This window comes from Akebia trifoliata, chromosome 1 (genome assembly GCF_017979445.1).
Source record: "Akebia trifoliata isolate Shusen 1 chromosome 1, ASM1797944v1, whole genome shotgun sequence".
Taxonomy (NCBI): domain Eukaryota; kingdom Viridiplantae; phylum Streptophyta; class Magnoliopsida; order Ranunculales; family Lardizabalaceae; genus Akebia; species Akebia trifoliata.
The window spans coordinates 35937429-35955950 of record NC_141375.1 but is presented as its reverse complement, the minus strand read 5'-3'; the positions used below and the strand labels follow the sequence as shown (position 1 = coordinate 35955950).

Genomic DNA, 18522 nt, shown 5'->3' with positions numbered 1-18522 from the left:
ATATTTATTTATTTTATAAGATGCAGCCCTCCATTTGGTTCGGTTCTATACTGAGCTTTGAATTTGAAGCAAACTAAATTTGACTGGTTCCGCATTTTCTAAACTCAAAACTGAATCACAACTTGGTTCGACCGTCGATTTGAACCGGACCAAGTTGCACCCGTAGACGAGAAATCGAGGTGAGATGCCGCCTTTCAAGAGCATGGACTAGTAAACGACAGACTACAACAAGAAGTATGGACGGGAGGGGCCGAAGAGTGATAGAATCAAGCACGTCAAATGGTTTGTTAATGTCGGCTAAGATGAATCAAACCGTATCGTATCGATGATAAAATGCCCCCATAAAATACTTAGTGGGCCTGGCAATATCACTATCCTAGATAATCAAAATCGCTTTAACGAAATTTCTACGAATATAACCGCCAAAAATCGATCAAACATTTCGCCAAATCTGTCTCTTACTCTCTGTCTTTCAATGGCGATCTCAGACTCCCCTGAAAACTTCGATTCCAAATCAAATCCTCAACAAGGTTCAGATCTCAATCACTCTGTACGAAGGAGATCAAACGCCAACACAGTAAAATCTGTCCCCGATTCGTCTTCCATGATAAACGAATCTGAAATTGAGAATTTGAGGAAGGATTCCGCCATTGATTACGGCGCAACAAGTTCTGGAGAAGATGTAAATCAGATCGGAAACCATGGAGATAGGAAAGAAGAGGTGAATTCGTCGAGTAATGGAGAGAATTGTGGTGAGAGGATCGGGAATGGTGAGGGTCGAGGACCTGAGGCGGTTCCAGTGAAGTTCGCGTATCGTGCATCTGCTCCTGCTCATCGCAGAGTGAAGGAGAGTCCTCTCAGTTCTGACGCGATTTTCAGACAAGTTAGTTTTTTTTTTCTTTCTCTTTGAGCTGGTTTTTAAATGAAATTCTGGAATATCTCTTATTTTTGTTGTTGTTGTTGTTAGGTTGATTTAGAAGAACGAGAGATTAGTTGAAGGATAGGTAGTTTATGCAATTGCCACTATAACTGATCAGTCTAGATTTTTATTTCTATATTTTTCATCCATGGAATTAGTTTCACAGGACAAAAAACATTTCTAGATCATTAAGTAGAACAACTCGATTCATTCCTCTTGGATGAGCTGAGATTGTATTTTAACCTATGGAGTGATGAGTTCAATCGGCGTTACTCTTCATAAGCTATGGATCGAGTGTCGTTTGAATATAAAAAGATTGGTTCTTATGTCTTAGCGGTGGGATTTATTTTTAAATTGTTCATCATTTACAAACATTCACTAGTATTACACTCGCTATTGTGCAGTGTGGACATACATATTCATGGTTTTAGAAAGCTTACAAGTTTGTGGCATTAATAGAATTAATTATTATAAAAGTAGCAATCGATATGAGATATCATATTCAGCATTGTTTGCCTCTTGTTGTTTTGGGCTAAGATGTTCCCAGAATTTAAGGGTGGAGGGGGCTTTCTTTGTTGATTTCCAGTTTAGATGGGATGCAATATGTACCCCTTATTCTAGCTTTTGTTATTGTTCTTGTAGCTTGGTCTATCCCCTTGTGCTTCTACCATCCAACATGCTATTTCTAAGTTGATATTTTATGACAGAGTCATGCAGGTCTATTCAACCTTTGTATTGTTCTACTTGTTGCGGTGAATAGCAGGCTTATCATTGAGAATTTAATGAAGGTTTGACCCTTTTGCTTCACCATTTTGTTGCAGTAGAACAGTGATCACTATCTCCTGGATTCATTTGGTGTTTTTTAATATTTCTTTCAACCTAACATTTCCATTGTAATGGGATTTCAATGTTAGGGTTTACAATTTTAAATGGCTCATTCTTGGTTTCTATTGCAGTATGGCTTATTAATCAGATCTGGATTTTGGTTTAGTTCAAAATCACTGAGAGATTGGCCACTTTTTATGTGTTGGTAATGTTCCTTATTTCTGATACTTTTGCCCTTTTTCATTAAAAAGATAAAAATAAAAGAGAGTCGACATAATCTGAATCATACTATATTTGATTGTACTTTATCTTTTACTATTGGTGTATGTGCTAACGTTTCTTTAAATTGCAGTCTCACCCTACCTATTTTTTCTCTTGGTTCTTTTGCGGTTGAAAAGCTGGCATATCATAAGTTCATTTCTGAACCAGTAAGTGATTACATAATTTGGTATCTTTTCTATGAACTTTTGATGTTCGATGCTTATTGTTCTGTAAATGGGATGAAAGACTATATGATTTCTTTCCTTGATATCCATAGACTTGCTTGCAAGATCATATTGTTGTGAATCGTCATCTTCATTGCTTGTACTTTATGACAAGACCTCTATGGCCAAATATAGTTACCATACCGGGCTGTGTTTTCTGCCCATATTGGACAAACAACGTGATGAGCAACAAAAACAAAGAACCTCATGTTCAGAGGAAACCATGATTTTTCCAAGGAGGAGATCATCTCCATGGCTCTTTCAGAAAATAAGTTACAAAAATTGTGTTTTAGTTATCAAGGACAAACTACTTTCCAATAAGTAACATGTTGGACACATGCTAACACACTTCTTGAAATGCACCCTAGTTTATTTAAATATCTGTATTTGTATTATGTTTAACTGATTCTGATGTATATCATCTAATCAGAATTCATTTTCTACATGTCAAATTCTTAACGTGAACATTTTTTTTTTAAATAGCTCTCAATAAACTGTATGAACATGTAGGCACATTGGTTTTGGGGTTTCGTGTGTTTGATTTCATATCTGTGTTGGTCACTGGTACACGTGTCCGTGTCTTTGTTTCATAATGCATAATCTTTATTTATTTATTTATTTTTTTGATCGGTAAGCAGGAGCTACATAGTGTCTTTGTTACGTAGTGCATAATCTATCCAAGCATATGGGGAATTGGGTTAGTACATGTTTATGTGGAATTGCAAACGTTGTTAACTCTGCATTTGACATTCTTTGAATCCATTTCAGTGACTTGTTTCATTGAATGCAATTGTAACGGAGATTGTCATCAAGAAAAAAGAGAAAGAAAAACAGAATTAAAATCCTGATCTCTAAGTGAATCTTGCAGGTGATTGTTTTTCTTCATGTAATGATTACTACGACTACAATCTTGTATCCAGTTCTTACGATTCTCAGGTTAGTGTAATATCATTTTTTTACCTTCACAACTTCTTTTGATTATGTATTCTGTTATAAAATTACTTTCTTGTTTCAACTTATTTTATACGTACCAGTTCACTACGTTTGAAAATTTACAGTTGGAACAATTAAATACATGAATGGTAATGATGTCCTGTAGGAAGACCTAATAATGTGGTGTCCACGATTGACAGTTGCTCAATTTGTATGTAAAGCCATATAAATGTTTCATTCTCACACTAAAAAGAAAATTGTGGTGGGAATAGAGGCTATAATAGAAGTGGAGATTTATGCCCTCTATCTAAACCTTTTGAATCTAAATCAAGACCAGCCCCAACTAAATGCACATTGCATGTATCTTGTTTCCAAATGTATGTATATTCATTCCAAGTATTGTATCGAAATGTTCCCACCAAGACCAGAATGAAATATAGTACATGGAAGGCTCTCTTTCGGTTCATCTTTGCACACAATATAGTGTTCAAGCTGGACTTCTCTACTGGCTAATTCTATTTCAATATGTTTAATCTATCTGGACATTTGACATCCTTGAAAGTGATGCCTAGTCTTGCTGCCCTTTAATTCAGTGAAAATTTACATCCAGTAGTCCTTGGTTTTTTTAGAGCTCTTTCAGTTTTCATCAAATAATACGTTTAACAAATTTATATTTCCTGCCTACGGTTGAAGCAAGCATGGTGAAATCCCCTTAAACTTAATCTTTGTATGTATGACCATCAAACCATTTGTGCGCCGGCCAAAGAATAAATGTGCATCACCTTGGTTGTCTCCAGGATGTTGGGTCTTGTTATCTTTCTGAAAAGAATGTTCTCCTATATCGTAATCGTACATCAATACATTTTGCCTCCAACTTCCACAAGTAATTCGATTCCTCCTGTTTTAACCAGAGAACCAGAATAATAATGTCAAGTGAGATAATAATTCCAGAGCTTATCCAAGAACTTGAAGAAAACTTGCATGGTGAATACTTGGATTGCATAGATAAAAGGCATTAATAAGGCCTTTGATGTAATGGAAAGCTCCGATCCTCTGACAGACGGAGGGTTGTGAATTGACTAAAATAAGGTGAAAGTTTTAGTCTTGAATTAGTACATGTTCAAACCACCAAACTAAATGTCTTATTCCTCTTGGATATTTTATCATGTTTCAGATTATTATTTTTTTGTGGAAAATTTAGAAGACCGACTGATTGAAGTTCGTTACTGGTTTTATTTATCCATGCACAATTGAGGATAGAATGTTAATTTTTTGAGCTTTACCATATCTTTAATTCTTTATGGCTACTAATGATATATGTCACATCTGTATACGAACACACCAGACCAATTTATAGCAACAGATATCTTCTGGATATAAGTTAAAAGATTGCAGGAATCCGGGGAGATCCTCACATATTTGATAGTCCCTGGGGAATGTTATGGTCCTCTTTAGCTTCTGGTCCAGTGCTCACAATAGAAAACTCAGTTAAAAAATAATCAATTTATTTTCTTTCATTTGTGATTGGAAACCATGCAGGTTTGATTCTGCTGTTCTATCCGGCATCACATTAATGATCTTTGCTTGCATTGTGTGGTTGAAGTTGGTATCTTATGCACACACAAATTATGATATGAGGGCTCTCACCAAGTCAGTCGAAAAGGTAACCATGGCACTTCACAGATTTTTATGGCTGAACCAATTTTCTATAGATTTCTTTTTATGCAACTTGTGGAATATTTAGACAAAATTATATTTTTTTGTGGAAAATTTAGAAGACCAGACTGATTGAAGTTCGTTACTGGTTTTATTTATCCATGCACAATTGGAGGATAGAATGTTAATTTTGTGAGCTTTACAATATCTTTAATTCTCTATGGCTACTAATGATATATGTCACATCTGTATACGAACACACCAGACCAATTTATAGCAACAGATATCTTCTGGATATAAGTTAAAAGATTGCAGGAATCCGGGGAGATCCTCACATATTTGATAGTCCCTGGGGAATGTTATGGTCCTCTTTAGCTTCTGGTCCAGTGCTCACGATAGAAAACTCAGTTAAAAAATAATCAATTTATTTTCTTTCATTTGTGATTGGAAACCATGCAGGTTTGATTCTGCTGTTCTATCCGGCATCACATTAATGATCTTTGCTTGCATTGTCTGGTTGAAGTTGGTATCTTATGCACACACAAATTATGATATGAGGGCTCTCACCAAGTCAGTCGAAAAGGTAACCATGGCACTTCGCAGATTTTTATGGCTGAACCAATTTTCTATAGATTTCTTTTTATGCAACTTGTGGAATATTTAGACAAAATTAGAGTACTTTTGCCCTGTGAAGATAACTATTCACTTATTGTAGAGAAGGCCAAAAGGACTGATAATTATAATGCCAACTAAGATTTTGTATTTTTCTTCTTCTATTGAGAAATCCATTGTATTTCATTGTTGAAGCATGAGTTGATGAGCCTAAGTGTACGTATATGCTATCTGAACACCATGGAAGATTGGGGACAGAATCTTGCCTTTCTTCTTTTTTTCTTAGATGTCAGTTGACAAATTAGATGGTTCCAGGATCTGCCTATTTCGAACGACAGATGTACCTTGATCATTACATGGTACAATGTGTTAGATCATATTTTTGTGTTTAATTGTGCTTCTTTTTTGTTTCTCAGGTTTAAAGTTTCATGACTTTGTGGTGAACCTATCACATTCGAGTTCTGTTCTTTTTGAGAACTTTGGGTTTAGTCTTTAATTTGCTTGTTTAGCCATCGAATCCTTGCATATCACCTAGGATAAAATGAAGGTGTGTTCGAAAGGGAAGTGTTCCTACACTTGGAAAGGTAGAGAAAATAATTATAATTTAAAAATAGGTGATCTTGTGTTAAGAATCAAGTCTTGAGAGCCTTAACACAAACATATGGCTTGATCAACGTTTCGTTTATGTTACTCATTTCATTTTTAAAGTAGTGTCTTTCTAAGAGGCTTAAATATGTTTTTGCAAGTGGGACTGTGGGAGTCCATAAGTTAGAATCTAGTAGTTTCTCATTGGTTAGGAAAAATATTTTTTTTGGTCAGTCTTGTATCTTTTAATGGATATTTCTGTGGTAATTATGAAGATATATGTTTTACATCACTCAGTTCTCCAATTTTAGAATACTTTAGTTAGTATTTCTTATAATAATGACATCAAGGAATATATTATTTTCCTATTTTTATGAGAATTGGAAAACATTAGGTGTTTTTCTATTCGGCAGCTAGTCAATAATTTATTGAACTCCTCTAATGCAAGTGCAACTATGAAGCAATACATCTTCCCCTCATTCCAAAATGTTCTCTTGTGATTTTAGGGGGATGTGTCATCAAATTATCCAAAAGTGGATGATTTCTACGATGTCAGCTTCAAGAGTTTGGTATACTTCATGGTGGCTCCGACATTGTGTTACCAGGTAAACATATTTTCCTTCGTATATCTTAGCTTCTAGCATGACTCGTTTTTATTTAATGCTTTTGGTAATATTTGTGTTGGTGTTCATTTTTGGTCACTGGCCTAGCTAAAACATCAGTTTTACAATAATGAGGCGATGATGACTAAGGAAGGTATCACTAGAAAATAATAGTTGTTATGCTAATTCCAGAATCACTATACTCAGAAAATGTAATTTGAACCCATTTAAAACTTTTGTAGATAGATTCATTCTCACACAGTCGTGGAAATACAAAGGCATAGCCTAACCATGTAAGTAGCTATATTTGATGTCATAATTTGGTTTAATGGTCAAGATCAACACTTACTTTTTGTATCAGTGCTGGTGTGATGTGGGTAGACTTTTACGAAGATAACCAAGTCATATGTATTTACATGGTGGTTGTTAGTCAATAAGTACTGAGGTAGTGTGTTGGAAGTCAATAGTACCCAAACATAAATGACAGGGCACCACATCTTCTGTTATTTGTAATTTGTTGAAACATAGTGCTAAATTGTGTTGATGTGGTGTGTAAATGAACATCTATATGTTTTTTTTTTTCTTTGTAATTTTTTGTATTAGTGAATAGTTTGACTGTTTCTTGTTTTTTTTTTCCTTGTATTTGACAAGACCTATTTCCATTTCTTAGCACCGAGGTTTGACTTATTATTAGTGATGTAAGCATATCTCATTAAAATAAAATTTTGTTCATTCCACTATTGCCTGCTTTATAGATAAGTTTGAGTTCAATTCATATAAATATGTGTGTGTACAGTAACTTCTATCACAACATGTTTCTCTATATTTTCATATCCTGTTGTTATTATTTTTAGCTAAGCTATCCTCGTACTACATGCATTCGGAAGGGTTGGGTGACCCGTCAACTTGTTAAATTGGTGATATTTACAGGAGTGATGGGTTTTATCGTAGAACAAGTAAGTTGTTTTTTCATATGTCAAGTCTTCTGATTTCTTCCTTTTCGGATTTAACATTGCCATAGAAACAATATTTCTAAGATAATGCTGATGGAAGAATTTTGCAGTACATCAATCCAATTGTTCAGAATTCTCAACACCCATTGAAAGGGAACCTTTTAAATGCTATAGAGAGAGTTTTGAAGCTTTCGGTTCCAACTTTATATGTATGGCTCTGCATGTTCTATTGCTTTTTCCACCTCTGGTATGTCCACTCCTTATGCAAGTGAAGCATTCTCTTTTAAGCTATTGAGAAGAAACGATTGTCATAAATTTCTTTTTATTTATTGAAGAATTTCTGTATATTTTTTGTAAATCTTCATGAAATTATGGGTTTGATCTTCATGTCAACTATTTTATATCTTCAGTGTTTAGAAACATTAGTATTTCCTAGGGGTAACTGAATCATTTCATTATTTTTTTATTATGGTGATATTTTAGTTTTATGACTTGCATGCAATGATGTGAATATAGGTTAAATATACTTGCTGAGCTCCTTTGTTTTGGTGATCGTGAATTTTACAAAGATTGGTGGAATGCAAAAACGGTTGAAGAGGTATTTATTTTTTATGCGAATACTTGTGTTTCCTTGAAAGTGCTTCGACCTTTCTATAGTGTAATTGGTTTCCAGATACTAATGTGTGTTTGTTGTATGCTCTTCTCATTTGGGGGCTTTCATCAGTATTGGAGAATGTGGAATATGGTACATCTCTTTATTCCCTGTTATTTACATGATCAATTGTTTTGTCATATAAATGGTCATCTGTTGTTCTTATCAACTGTGACTTGCTCAACTTGGTGTAAAACTTTGATTCAACTTCTTGAGTATTTATAGTCATTTGGATGTTTTTTGAAAGATAAATAATTTGCATTATTACCAGTTCATGCTAACACTACTATTTTGCCTCATTGTCTTTTATAACTATGGGAAGGTGACACCTGTTGAAATCATTTATACTAATGTGGACCATTTTTGTTGGTGGCTTTCCCTCCCTTTTTGGTCTATATCTTAATGTTGTTATAAATTAAGCTATGATTGAGATGACTATGGAGCTTGTGGCTAACTTTGTGTGAGGGACTCTATTCTTTGATATATAAAGTTGCCATGGAATGGGTTTATAAATGAAGATTCTCACTGTAGCATCAATCAACTCTTGTCAGAATGTTTCAGTTTTATTTGGTAGAAAAATGAGAACTTTTAATCCTACAAAACCTTTGGTTGAACAAAAGAATGTTTAAAATCCAAAAACTTTTAAAACTTTAAATTCAATTTTTAGAAGATTTTCTTGATTAGGTTTTAATTCACTTCAAAAGGGGAACTTGTTCCAAGTATGATCTTGCAAAGACAACATGACTGTTGTACAACCAATGACTTTAACAGCCGACATTGTTAGAACCAAACCGTATAAATTTATGACTTGAATAATTGTTGTTGTGATTCTCCAAAGTGGGGAAGGGATGAAAAATAAACTTCTAGGCTGTCTTTGTTGCAATGTTGAGATGGAAGAAGGGGAACTTATGTTTACGTCTCACGTGCATTTAAAACATGTTCCTTTGAGATTATTTTCGTCGCATGTATTTATAAAAGGTTTCAAGTTTGTAGTTGGAGGGAGCCACATTAAGTTCCATGTCCCACTGAATGGATACCCTATTATGATCCAAGTCTAAGTGTTGAAATAAATTGATGAAATTGGGAATTAATAGATATTATTATTTTTTGAACATTCATAGATAAAGAATGCCGTGCCATAAAGTTCACGTTGTATGACATGTCAACACTGCAAAAATTTGGAAATTAGAAGTGCCAAGCTAACATTGTTTCTAATTAATTTGGTAGTTTTTTCATCAGTTCTTAAAGATCTCTTTTTGCAATAGTTCCCACATGTTCCCCTCAATCAAAATGTGATAGGATTTGACTGTAGAAAAGATCCAATTTGACATTTGTAATGACAACTTAAGCCTGTTTTTTTGTTATCTCGCATCCACTTGTCTGTGTGGGTGCTTTCCTTGCATCATGAAAGCTTTGATATTGTTCATCCCATAAGCATACCTTTATTAAGGAAACTATGTGATGTACACATGAAAAAGTTGGTAGGGCGGTCACTAACGAAATTCTCATTTATTACAGCCTGTTCATAAATGGATGGTTCGCCATATTTATTTGCCGTGCTTACTGAAAGGGATACCAAAGGTAATTGAAATTTTTTTTTCATTTAACTTTTAAATCCTACTGAAATAAATGCATCCTGGTTACGAGGCAATACCAAATTATTTGAGTTCCTTTGTTCTTCCTTTCTGGATAGTTTATTGCTATGCTCACTCAGTAAAAGGTTCACTGAATTGTCATTATAATGAAACCATCATCATCAAAACTTTATCCTGAAAACTTCGGGTTGGTTGAACTTATCATGTTCCTCCATTCAATTCTGTCACACCATTATAATGGAACGAAGCTTTAATACGAGCTTGAAGACATGCAAGTTCACAACTTTCATTAACTTATTTAGTTGTTCTCTGTTGCCACATATCACAGAATAAAAACTACATATTGGAAATTTTAAATAATAAATAAATCCATTTATTTCTAGCACACCTGACGCCTTGTTTTTACTAACCAATGCCACCCTAAGTTTTGGGAAGAAGAGTACATATTTTAATATTTTGAATTATTTATGAATGCCTTCTTTGATTTCTGCAGAAAATCCCCCATAAAAATGGTATATCAGGAGTAGAAAAAGGGTAGGGAAAAGATTTTTCTCTCGCATATTTTTATGTGCATTTTTGGACTGATCTTTTCTTTTTTTATGATTTGGCTTCATTGTTTAATATTGATTCTGTGAATGTTATTTCATTACATTTTTTTTTTGCTAAGCAAGCAAGGGAACATTTTATATAAAAAAGAAAAAAAAAATAGAGTACAAAGTATGCAAGGGCGAATCCCCAATTACATGATCTGAATCCCAGGAAGACCCATTACATCACCCATTAATGTCCTTACATATTATGTTCATATGCTATTTGAATTTATGCTTGCAGTGCCAGTTGCTTGAGTAGTGTGATCTAAATTGTTCACGTGCAACTTGTCCCATGTGATAAATTTGTTTATTTCTTTTAAACGTAAATAATGAGTTTACAAGTCTGAGATTACAGATGAGTCAGAAAGGACTTATATTGGTTGTACTAGTTTAATACTTTTATTTAAATTTAAACCATTGTGACCTGTTCAGTCAATGGGGTACAATAGTCAAATGAATCGCTGGTGAGTAATCCTATTCAGGTTCTCTTTTACCTTGAATTGGAATTATATTGGCTTGTAATAGACTGGTAAACAATTCACTAAAAAGAGTTGGGAAACTATACCTGATGTGGTCTAAGATGGAAAATAATTTATAAAGTTTTTGTCTTAATGTTATGCTAGAATTTTTCAGATATAATCACAGGAATCACTTGTATAATACCCTAGAACCCTTGCATCAAATCAACTCTTGGTTTAACCAATCAAACCGTTAAATCATGAAGTGCATGTCTCTTGATGGATTTTGAACAGTTGATTGAACTTGATCAAAGTCTCAACTCCGAAGCAACTAATGCAACTCACCCTAGCACTACATGAGCAGATTTTTAAGCTAAATCGAATCTATTACTTTTTAAACATAAAACATAGACTCTGTAGAAATAAGAGTTTGAAAATCAGAAACAGTTAAAGTTGGATTGTTAGCACCCAATGATAAATTGTGATTGTGAAACTCCACCTTGCAGGCATGGTAGAGCCATGTAAAGAGAATAATAAGGACCATGCTTTGTAATATTACCTTTGGTCTTATAGACAGACATGGCAATTCATGTACCGGGTCGTGCTGTTCTGCTCGTTTCCTCTTCTCTATTTCAGCATTTATCTTGCGAAGGAGGAACCACCACAACATAGGAATTGCGAAAAATGAGCTGGCATGAATCTGATTTTGAGAAAAACTAATTAGGAAGGCTATTTAATGGTGTTTTAGTTGCATAAAATAATTTACATGTTTCTGTTTGGTTTTATTTCAGGGAGTTTCTATTGTGATTGCCTTCTTTGTGTCTGCAATATTCCATGAGGTAAAGAGCTTTTATTTCCCAGTGCTAGATAGTAGTTTGAATTATTAGTTTGCATGAGGAATATATATATATATATATATATATATATATATATATATTGGAGGGGTTTCTTTTCTTCGTCCCTCCTTCCTTTATGCTTGTGTTCTATATTCTTCAACTATGTTACTTTCTTGATGTTATATCTTTGTTTTTGTTTTGTGTTGTCAACAGCTATGTGTTGGTGTCCCATGCCACATATTCAAGTATTGGGCTTTCATGGCAATAATGCTTCAGGTAACTTCGCTAATCGATAAGTCCTTTTTTCCAAGCAAGGGATGACTTGTGGAAAGCTAAAACATTACCTTGACAGTATTGTTCCATTACTCTCTTAGAATTGTGGCATCTTCTAGTATTATCTTTATTAATTCAAGCTTTTATTGTTATTTTGAATCAGATTCCCTTGGTTATAATAACAAATTATCTACAAGATAAATTCAGAAATACTATGGTAAGTCTTTTTACCCCCACAAGTTCATCCAATTTTTGTTTTATCTTGCAAGTATATTTCAGAATGTGAGGTTCACATATTAAAGATAGCTTAGTTGAGATTATATGATGACAGAGAGTCAAGTGAAAATTTTACACCTCTTGGGGTATGTAGTCCCCATATTTCTGCTAACAATCTGGATCTTCCAATCGATGGATCAACAAAATTTGAAGTGATTGCAATATCTGAACCATAACCTTTTTACTATTTATTTAACTATCCAAACTCAAGTAAACAAATGTGATACTTAGAAATATGTGCACTTGGCTAGAGGGCTTGGATTGAAAGCCACATTACCATCTCAATTTTTTTTTTTTAAAAATTCTCATCGAGATAAGAATCTTTGTGAACTTGGCTATTTTTAATATGTTTTCAGATGCTAAGGCGCAAGGCAAGGCGCTCGGTTGTTCAGCACCTTGAGGCGTAAGCCTCAGAGCGTAAAGCATATGCCTCACGTGCATGATATTTTTAAATGAATAATATGATATAAAAACTCAAACTTAGTATAGTCATTGGATATTTATAAATTTCAAATCCACACAATCGAATTTCAAGTTTTAATCCATAACAATAAATAATAATATAAAATATTATTACTTTATATTTTAGCTAAATAGAAATACTTTGTATTAGAATAGTTGAAAGTCTCTATAACAATTGATTATTTATTTTCATTACAAAAATACAATTAAATATTATTTTTTCACAAACTTTATCGATATAATACTAAATACGACAAAAACTATTTATAAATCAGCTTAACTCAGTGATTTTCTTTGTATATTGTATTTGTTTGTATTCGAATTCATTTCTAAGAGTTCCAGTTATATTGTGTACAAGCAGAAGTAAAAAAAAAAAAATTATATAAAATCTTACTTGGATAATAAAATGGAAATATAGAAGTAAATTAGCAAGAAAGGAATAAGAATAATAAGGTAGAAATACATTATTTAAAAAATAAATAAAATAATATGAGGCGTATGCCTCGGCCAAAAGGAGTATGCCTTTTAGGTGCCTCATGGTTTGAGGTGTAAGCCTTAACTGATTTAAGGTTCCAACCTGATGCCTCAGGGCGTTTTAATGAGCCTCATCTTGAGGAGCACCTCGAGGCTAAGCCTCGCATGCCTCATAGCACATCTATACTATTATAATGAAAGAAGGGTGAATATTGTTGACTGAAATCCTCATTAAATATTATTTAAAATTACAAAAAAGTATCCTTAGATCCAGTAATGCATTGAAAATAATCTCTTAGTAATAATATATAAAGTCATCTTTTAAAATATACTCTTGACAAGTAGCAAATTGTGCAACTGTAAGAGCCCCATGATTTTGAGGAATCTTTACCCTCAGCAGAACGAGCATATCAGTGTCCCTTCCCTGATCTCTTTATTGTGAGAATGGAATTCATTCTTTGTTTCTTTTTACAATGTCTAGATTCTATGAACGCACCTTCATGTTTAAGTTTATATGTTGATTGCATATATTTACTTTCCCATATATGCAACAATCGTTTAGTTAAATACTAGAAACCAACCGATTCTCTCTTGAAATTTTGATATTTGCAGGTGGGAAATATGATCTTCTGGTTCTTTTTCTGCATTCTTGGTCAACCCATGTCTGTCCTCCTATACTACCATGACTTGATGAATCGGAAAGCGAGAAATGAGTAAAAAAATAAAAAATAGTAATCTGTGATACAACTGGCATAAATTGAATCTGAACCACACTCTTTGCTGCTGAGATTTGTAACGAGATCTATATAGATTTTTACCGATGCAAGAGATGTTGAATGAGCGACGATGCGTTTGACACTTCACCTGTAATACATGTTCCGCAATTTTAAATTATTCAGTCAGTTTTACGTGGATCATTTCCAGTTTTATGACGTCTTGCTTGCTTTATCTTAGATGGATTTCTTGTTTAATTGATTGTTTTAAATTTGTGTCACGGTCAAGATTGATCATTCCACCCCACTGCTACTGCATAAACTAAAAATAAATAAAGGGTGGTTATTTCACCCCACCATTATACACCGACTGTGACCCCCAAAATTGAAATATAATTACTATACATAATCCTATTATAAAATCACATTATGTAAATTAGTTGTTTTAAAAGGTTCTACAACCACATAAGGTTGTCATTTGTGAATAACCCCTACAGGTTTTGGTGAAAATTAGAGTTATCCGCTTTTTTTTTTTTTTTCAAAATTTGATGATATAACCATTGATTTTGGTCTTCCGTGAGAAATTAATGCAAATTGACTAAAATGCCCTCATCACCAACCCTTTGTTATAAACCCTTGACTTTTTCCAAAAATTCGGTGTCATAAACTTTCAAGGTAATATTTTTTAGAGAGTTGCTATTGTCACACCAACTGTGTGCATTTTTTGGTGATTTATATAGGAATTGGTGTGGCATTAGTAAATTTTGGTGTAGCAATAGTAGCACTTGTGTTCGACCTAAATTTCGAGGTAAATTATTTTTTTTAATCCTTGTGTTCGACCTAAAGATTCTCTCCTCCAAGCATCAAATCTCAAGAACTAATTAGGATTTTAGAGACTAATCCTCGACGACACGCACAAGGTAATTTATGGGATAAATCCCTGATGATGACTCTTATGGGGGGATTTGAACTCAAGACCTCTGCTTCCGGAGGCATGGTCTTTGCCATCTCATTCTCATCAATGCTTAAGAGTAGTTTTGAGTAAGCTCTTGAGGGATAGATCATGACAATTGAAATTGAGGTCTACCTCATTTTCATGGAGAATCTGAGGACCTTAAGCTATCTAATCCAATGCTAAAACTTGGGTGGGCGTAATTAGATATTGATCATGATAAAGACCAATTGAATGGTGGGGATCGATGCTTAGTCGTGCCAGCAGGATGTAAGACACTTATTGTACGAATCATCTTTTATGATCCAGTGTGACATGATGTATTGTCCTTTACATCATCATCTCTTCTTGGAAATTTGATGATGTCAATCCACCAAACAATCAAAGAAGCAAGTTTGTATGGAGTCACGGACCACAAGTTAAGGATTATAAATGCAACTCATTTTGAGACCATCACATGTGAATATCTACAACCATATATGTGCGGTAATGATACAGTAGAAAAGGGACATTATTATTATCATACCCCATCCTCGTCTTGTAAATGGCCCACCATGACGTAGTCCCTCCATCTGTGCTTCACCATTTCAGGTTTTTGATCAAATGAGTCAGACCGCATTGGTAATTCGCACAATGCACATCATGTCAATGTGACTAGGTCCTACAAAAGGTTCTGGATTGGTCAACTTAATACAATTATCATTTCTAGTCAACTATGTATCCATCAAATGCGGTTGTTGAACCCCACACGCAATAATTAACCCAAGGGCCCCACCGCTTTCTTGTATTTAATTTTGAGGTGTATGTATTGGGGCTGTGATCACTCCATCTCAGAACATTTCAACCAATCTGAACCGTTGACTTGGTCTCATCTTGGATGTGTTTTACATTCATTTTGGGTACCCATTTGGACTTACAGGAAATTTTTTTTTTTTTAAAGTTTGGATACCTACTTGTGTTTCTTTTTTTAAACATTTAGATCTTTATTTTGGATACCCACTTCTTTTTTTTTTTTTTTTCTTCCTATATTTATATCTTTGTTTATTTGTTTGTTTTTTAAAGTTAGTTGAGTTTTAAATGTTAATATTGTTTTGACTTCAAGAAGAGTGGTTAATGTTTTTGGTGGTTGATATATATATATATATATATATATATATAACTATGTAGTACTGATTGATGAGGATATTCTAATTGGTTTCATCTTTAATTTGGTTTGTTCTTAAATGTCTTTCATTATTTTAGACCTTTGCAATGCTTGCTGTCAAATAGCTCACCTATCTTGTTTTAGCTACTTTTTCACGCGCTCTATTTTATTTCTCATCTTATACTCCAACATTTTTTTCAAAATGATTTTTTTAACTGTTTTTATTTTTTTATTTTTAATTAGGTGATGTTCTCATTTATTTTAGCTCGTAATTTGTAATCCAATATGGAATATTAAAAAAAATATGTCTTTCCCATTTATATATTTATGAGGTCAAGGAAGAATGGAATCATGTTTTATCTTTTATACGTTTTTGTTTAATGTCAAATTCAATTTTTTATGAAATAATGTACTTAATTTTTATAAAAGTATTATATATGTTTTTTAATTTATTCAATAAATTTAGATAGTAGGTTACCAAACAATTTACCATCTAGATATCAAATTACCAAACAATACAGTTAGATCAACAGTTAGGTCATAGAAATAACAAAAACCACCGCCTCCCAACTTTAATTATAATTTTATGTTTATTTTTTCTTTTTTCAATAGAAACTAAGTTGGATCACTTTTAGACCAACAATCGCCTTAACCATATCCAATTCAGATCCTTATCTTGAAGGAATGGCCAAATTAATCCAGCCTCATCACTTAAGACAAGAGTCGTGATTTTTTGACTCCACCACTACACTCCTGATGTGACGTGTGCTAGAATCATGGATTTTCTTACCTTTGGATGCACAACTGCACATCCCTATACATGTACAGTTGTGCATCCCAAAAAAAATATCTATGATTCTGTTACATGCCACTTCAAGAGAGTAAAGAGGAGTCAAAAAAATCATTATTCATAAATATATATAAAATAAAATAAAAAAATCCCAATTTATTTTTCAGCTCAACTCATCGAGTTGAACTAGTGACATTAGGTTGAAGTAGTCCTGGTACAAGTAAAGGACATCAATATTGATATTAATAGATGAATGTTTTTGGGGTGAGGTTTTGATCTGATATCTTAAATAAAATCTAATTAAATTCAAGTATTAAAATTTAAAATGAAAGATTAAAATAGAAAATATGACCTAAAGAAAAAAAAAATGAAGAGAATTTCTTTTAAAAATTTTAGACTTAAAATTCTTAGATGCTGTTTGGGAAAAAGTAGCGTGTCAACAAGTAAATTTCATATATACCAAGAATTGAAACCTAAACAAAACATTGATTCTGGTTCTTATGGTTCTGATTTTTTGGATATGAGATACAATAACATTGTGAGTTACATCCAAAGCACATGTGCCACATCAGAATTGGTTATAAGAGTAATTTGATGGTACTCCAATAACATTGCTAACAAGGAATAGAAGATTGAATCCTACCTATAGCATAAAGCGTCAACTCTACTGGAATTGTCATAACATGAGTCGTGATAATCTTACGTGCCCTCTAACATACATCATAGAATCATAGTTCATCTGCCTTGAGAGACACAAGAAAATATTTATGATTCTAAGTATTCCAAGGAAAATGATCTACAATTCTGTGATGGGAGCGTTAGAAAATCATTATAGTAACATGAATGATATTACAAGAACAAGAGATTTTTTTTGTATTGGGCGATTGCAACCTCGAATGTTGTTACCGAGCAAAGAACATTTAGTTGAAAGTATTATAATCCAATTCGTGTGACCTATTGACATATATGATTTTAATAACTTTACTTGTAGAGAGATTTATACATTAAGGAGGTCAATAATAAATATTGATACCCAATATAATTAAAAATAGAAATACACTCTTTAAATTTTAGTAGGAAACCTCAATTGATATAAATCTTACTAAGAGAGATCTCTAGGCCCTCTATCTTCATTTATATAAGCGGATCAGCACCCCATAATAATAATAATAGTAAGAAACGCACAAATAATATTTACGAGATTCTGAATATAGTGATCTCCATCAATCACTAAAATTCTAGTCGATCCAAATAGAGAGAAGAGAAAATGTGAGTCTGAAAATTGTAGAATTCGATTTGGGGATTTGTGCACTTCGATTCATTGGCATGTGTATTACCAAAGACACACCTCCAGTATAAATCTTGAATCAACGTTTTGACTTATAACACAAAGTAAGTACCCTGAACCTTGATTCTTAGCAACATGAATAGGTTCTTGAGATATATACATGATTCTTAATCTATTATGAATTATAAAAAAATAGTTATGTGAATGAGATTTTGTATGTTTAAAATCTAACATGTTGTATTAGAGCAATCGACTCTTGAATCTCTATATTTTGGATTAAAAACTATTCATGTATGATTGTTGTCATATTTCGTTATTCATAACGAAACTTAAAAATGATTAAATCTATGACAGACTAAAATCAATTAATCTGGTAATTGGGTACCTATTGACACCCTTTGGGGTCTGTTTCTCACTCTTCAATCCTCGAAATCGCATCCAATTATAGA

General features: G+C 33.2%; 1 protein-coding gene across 4 annotated transcripts; it reads left to right on the top strand.

Moving 5' to 3' along the window:
• The first annotated feature begins 209 nt into the window (after positions 1-209).
• Positions 210-14118, top strand: TAG1 (membrane bound O-acyl transferase (MBOAT) family protein). 4 transcript variants are annotated; one of them, XM_086457386.1, is made up of 16 exons: positions 210-883; positions 1627-1707; positions 1876-1949; positions 2097-2172; positions 3098-3165; positions 5278-5401; positions 6522-6620; positions 7505-7573; positions 7681-7817; positions 8087-8168; positions 8295-8315; positions 9741-9803; positions 11657-11704; positions 11915-11977; positions 12138-12191; positions 13799-14118. In XM_086457386.1, the coding sequence occupies exons 1-16, from the start codon at positions 326-328 to the stop codon at positions 13901-13903; spliced, it is 1722 nt and encodes a 573-aa protein (XP_086313512.1). In that variant the 5' UTR covers positions 210-325; the 3' UTR covers positions 13904-14118. The 4 variants fall into 4 exon arrangements, with proteins under 4 accessions (XP_086313512.1, XP_086313502.1, XP_086313496.1 ...); XM_086457376.1 differs by lacking the exon at positions 5278-5401 and adding an exon at positions 4702-4825 and having other exon boundaries at positions 212-883; XM_086457370.1 differs by having other exon boundaries at positions 213-883; positions 7472-7573.
• The last annotated feature ends 4404 nt before the right edge of the window (positions 14119-18522 follow it).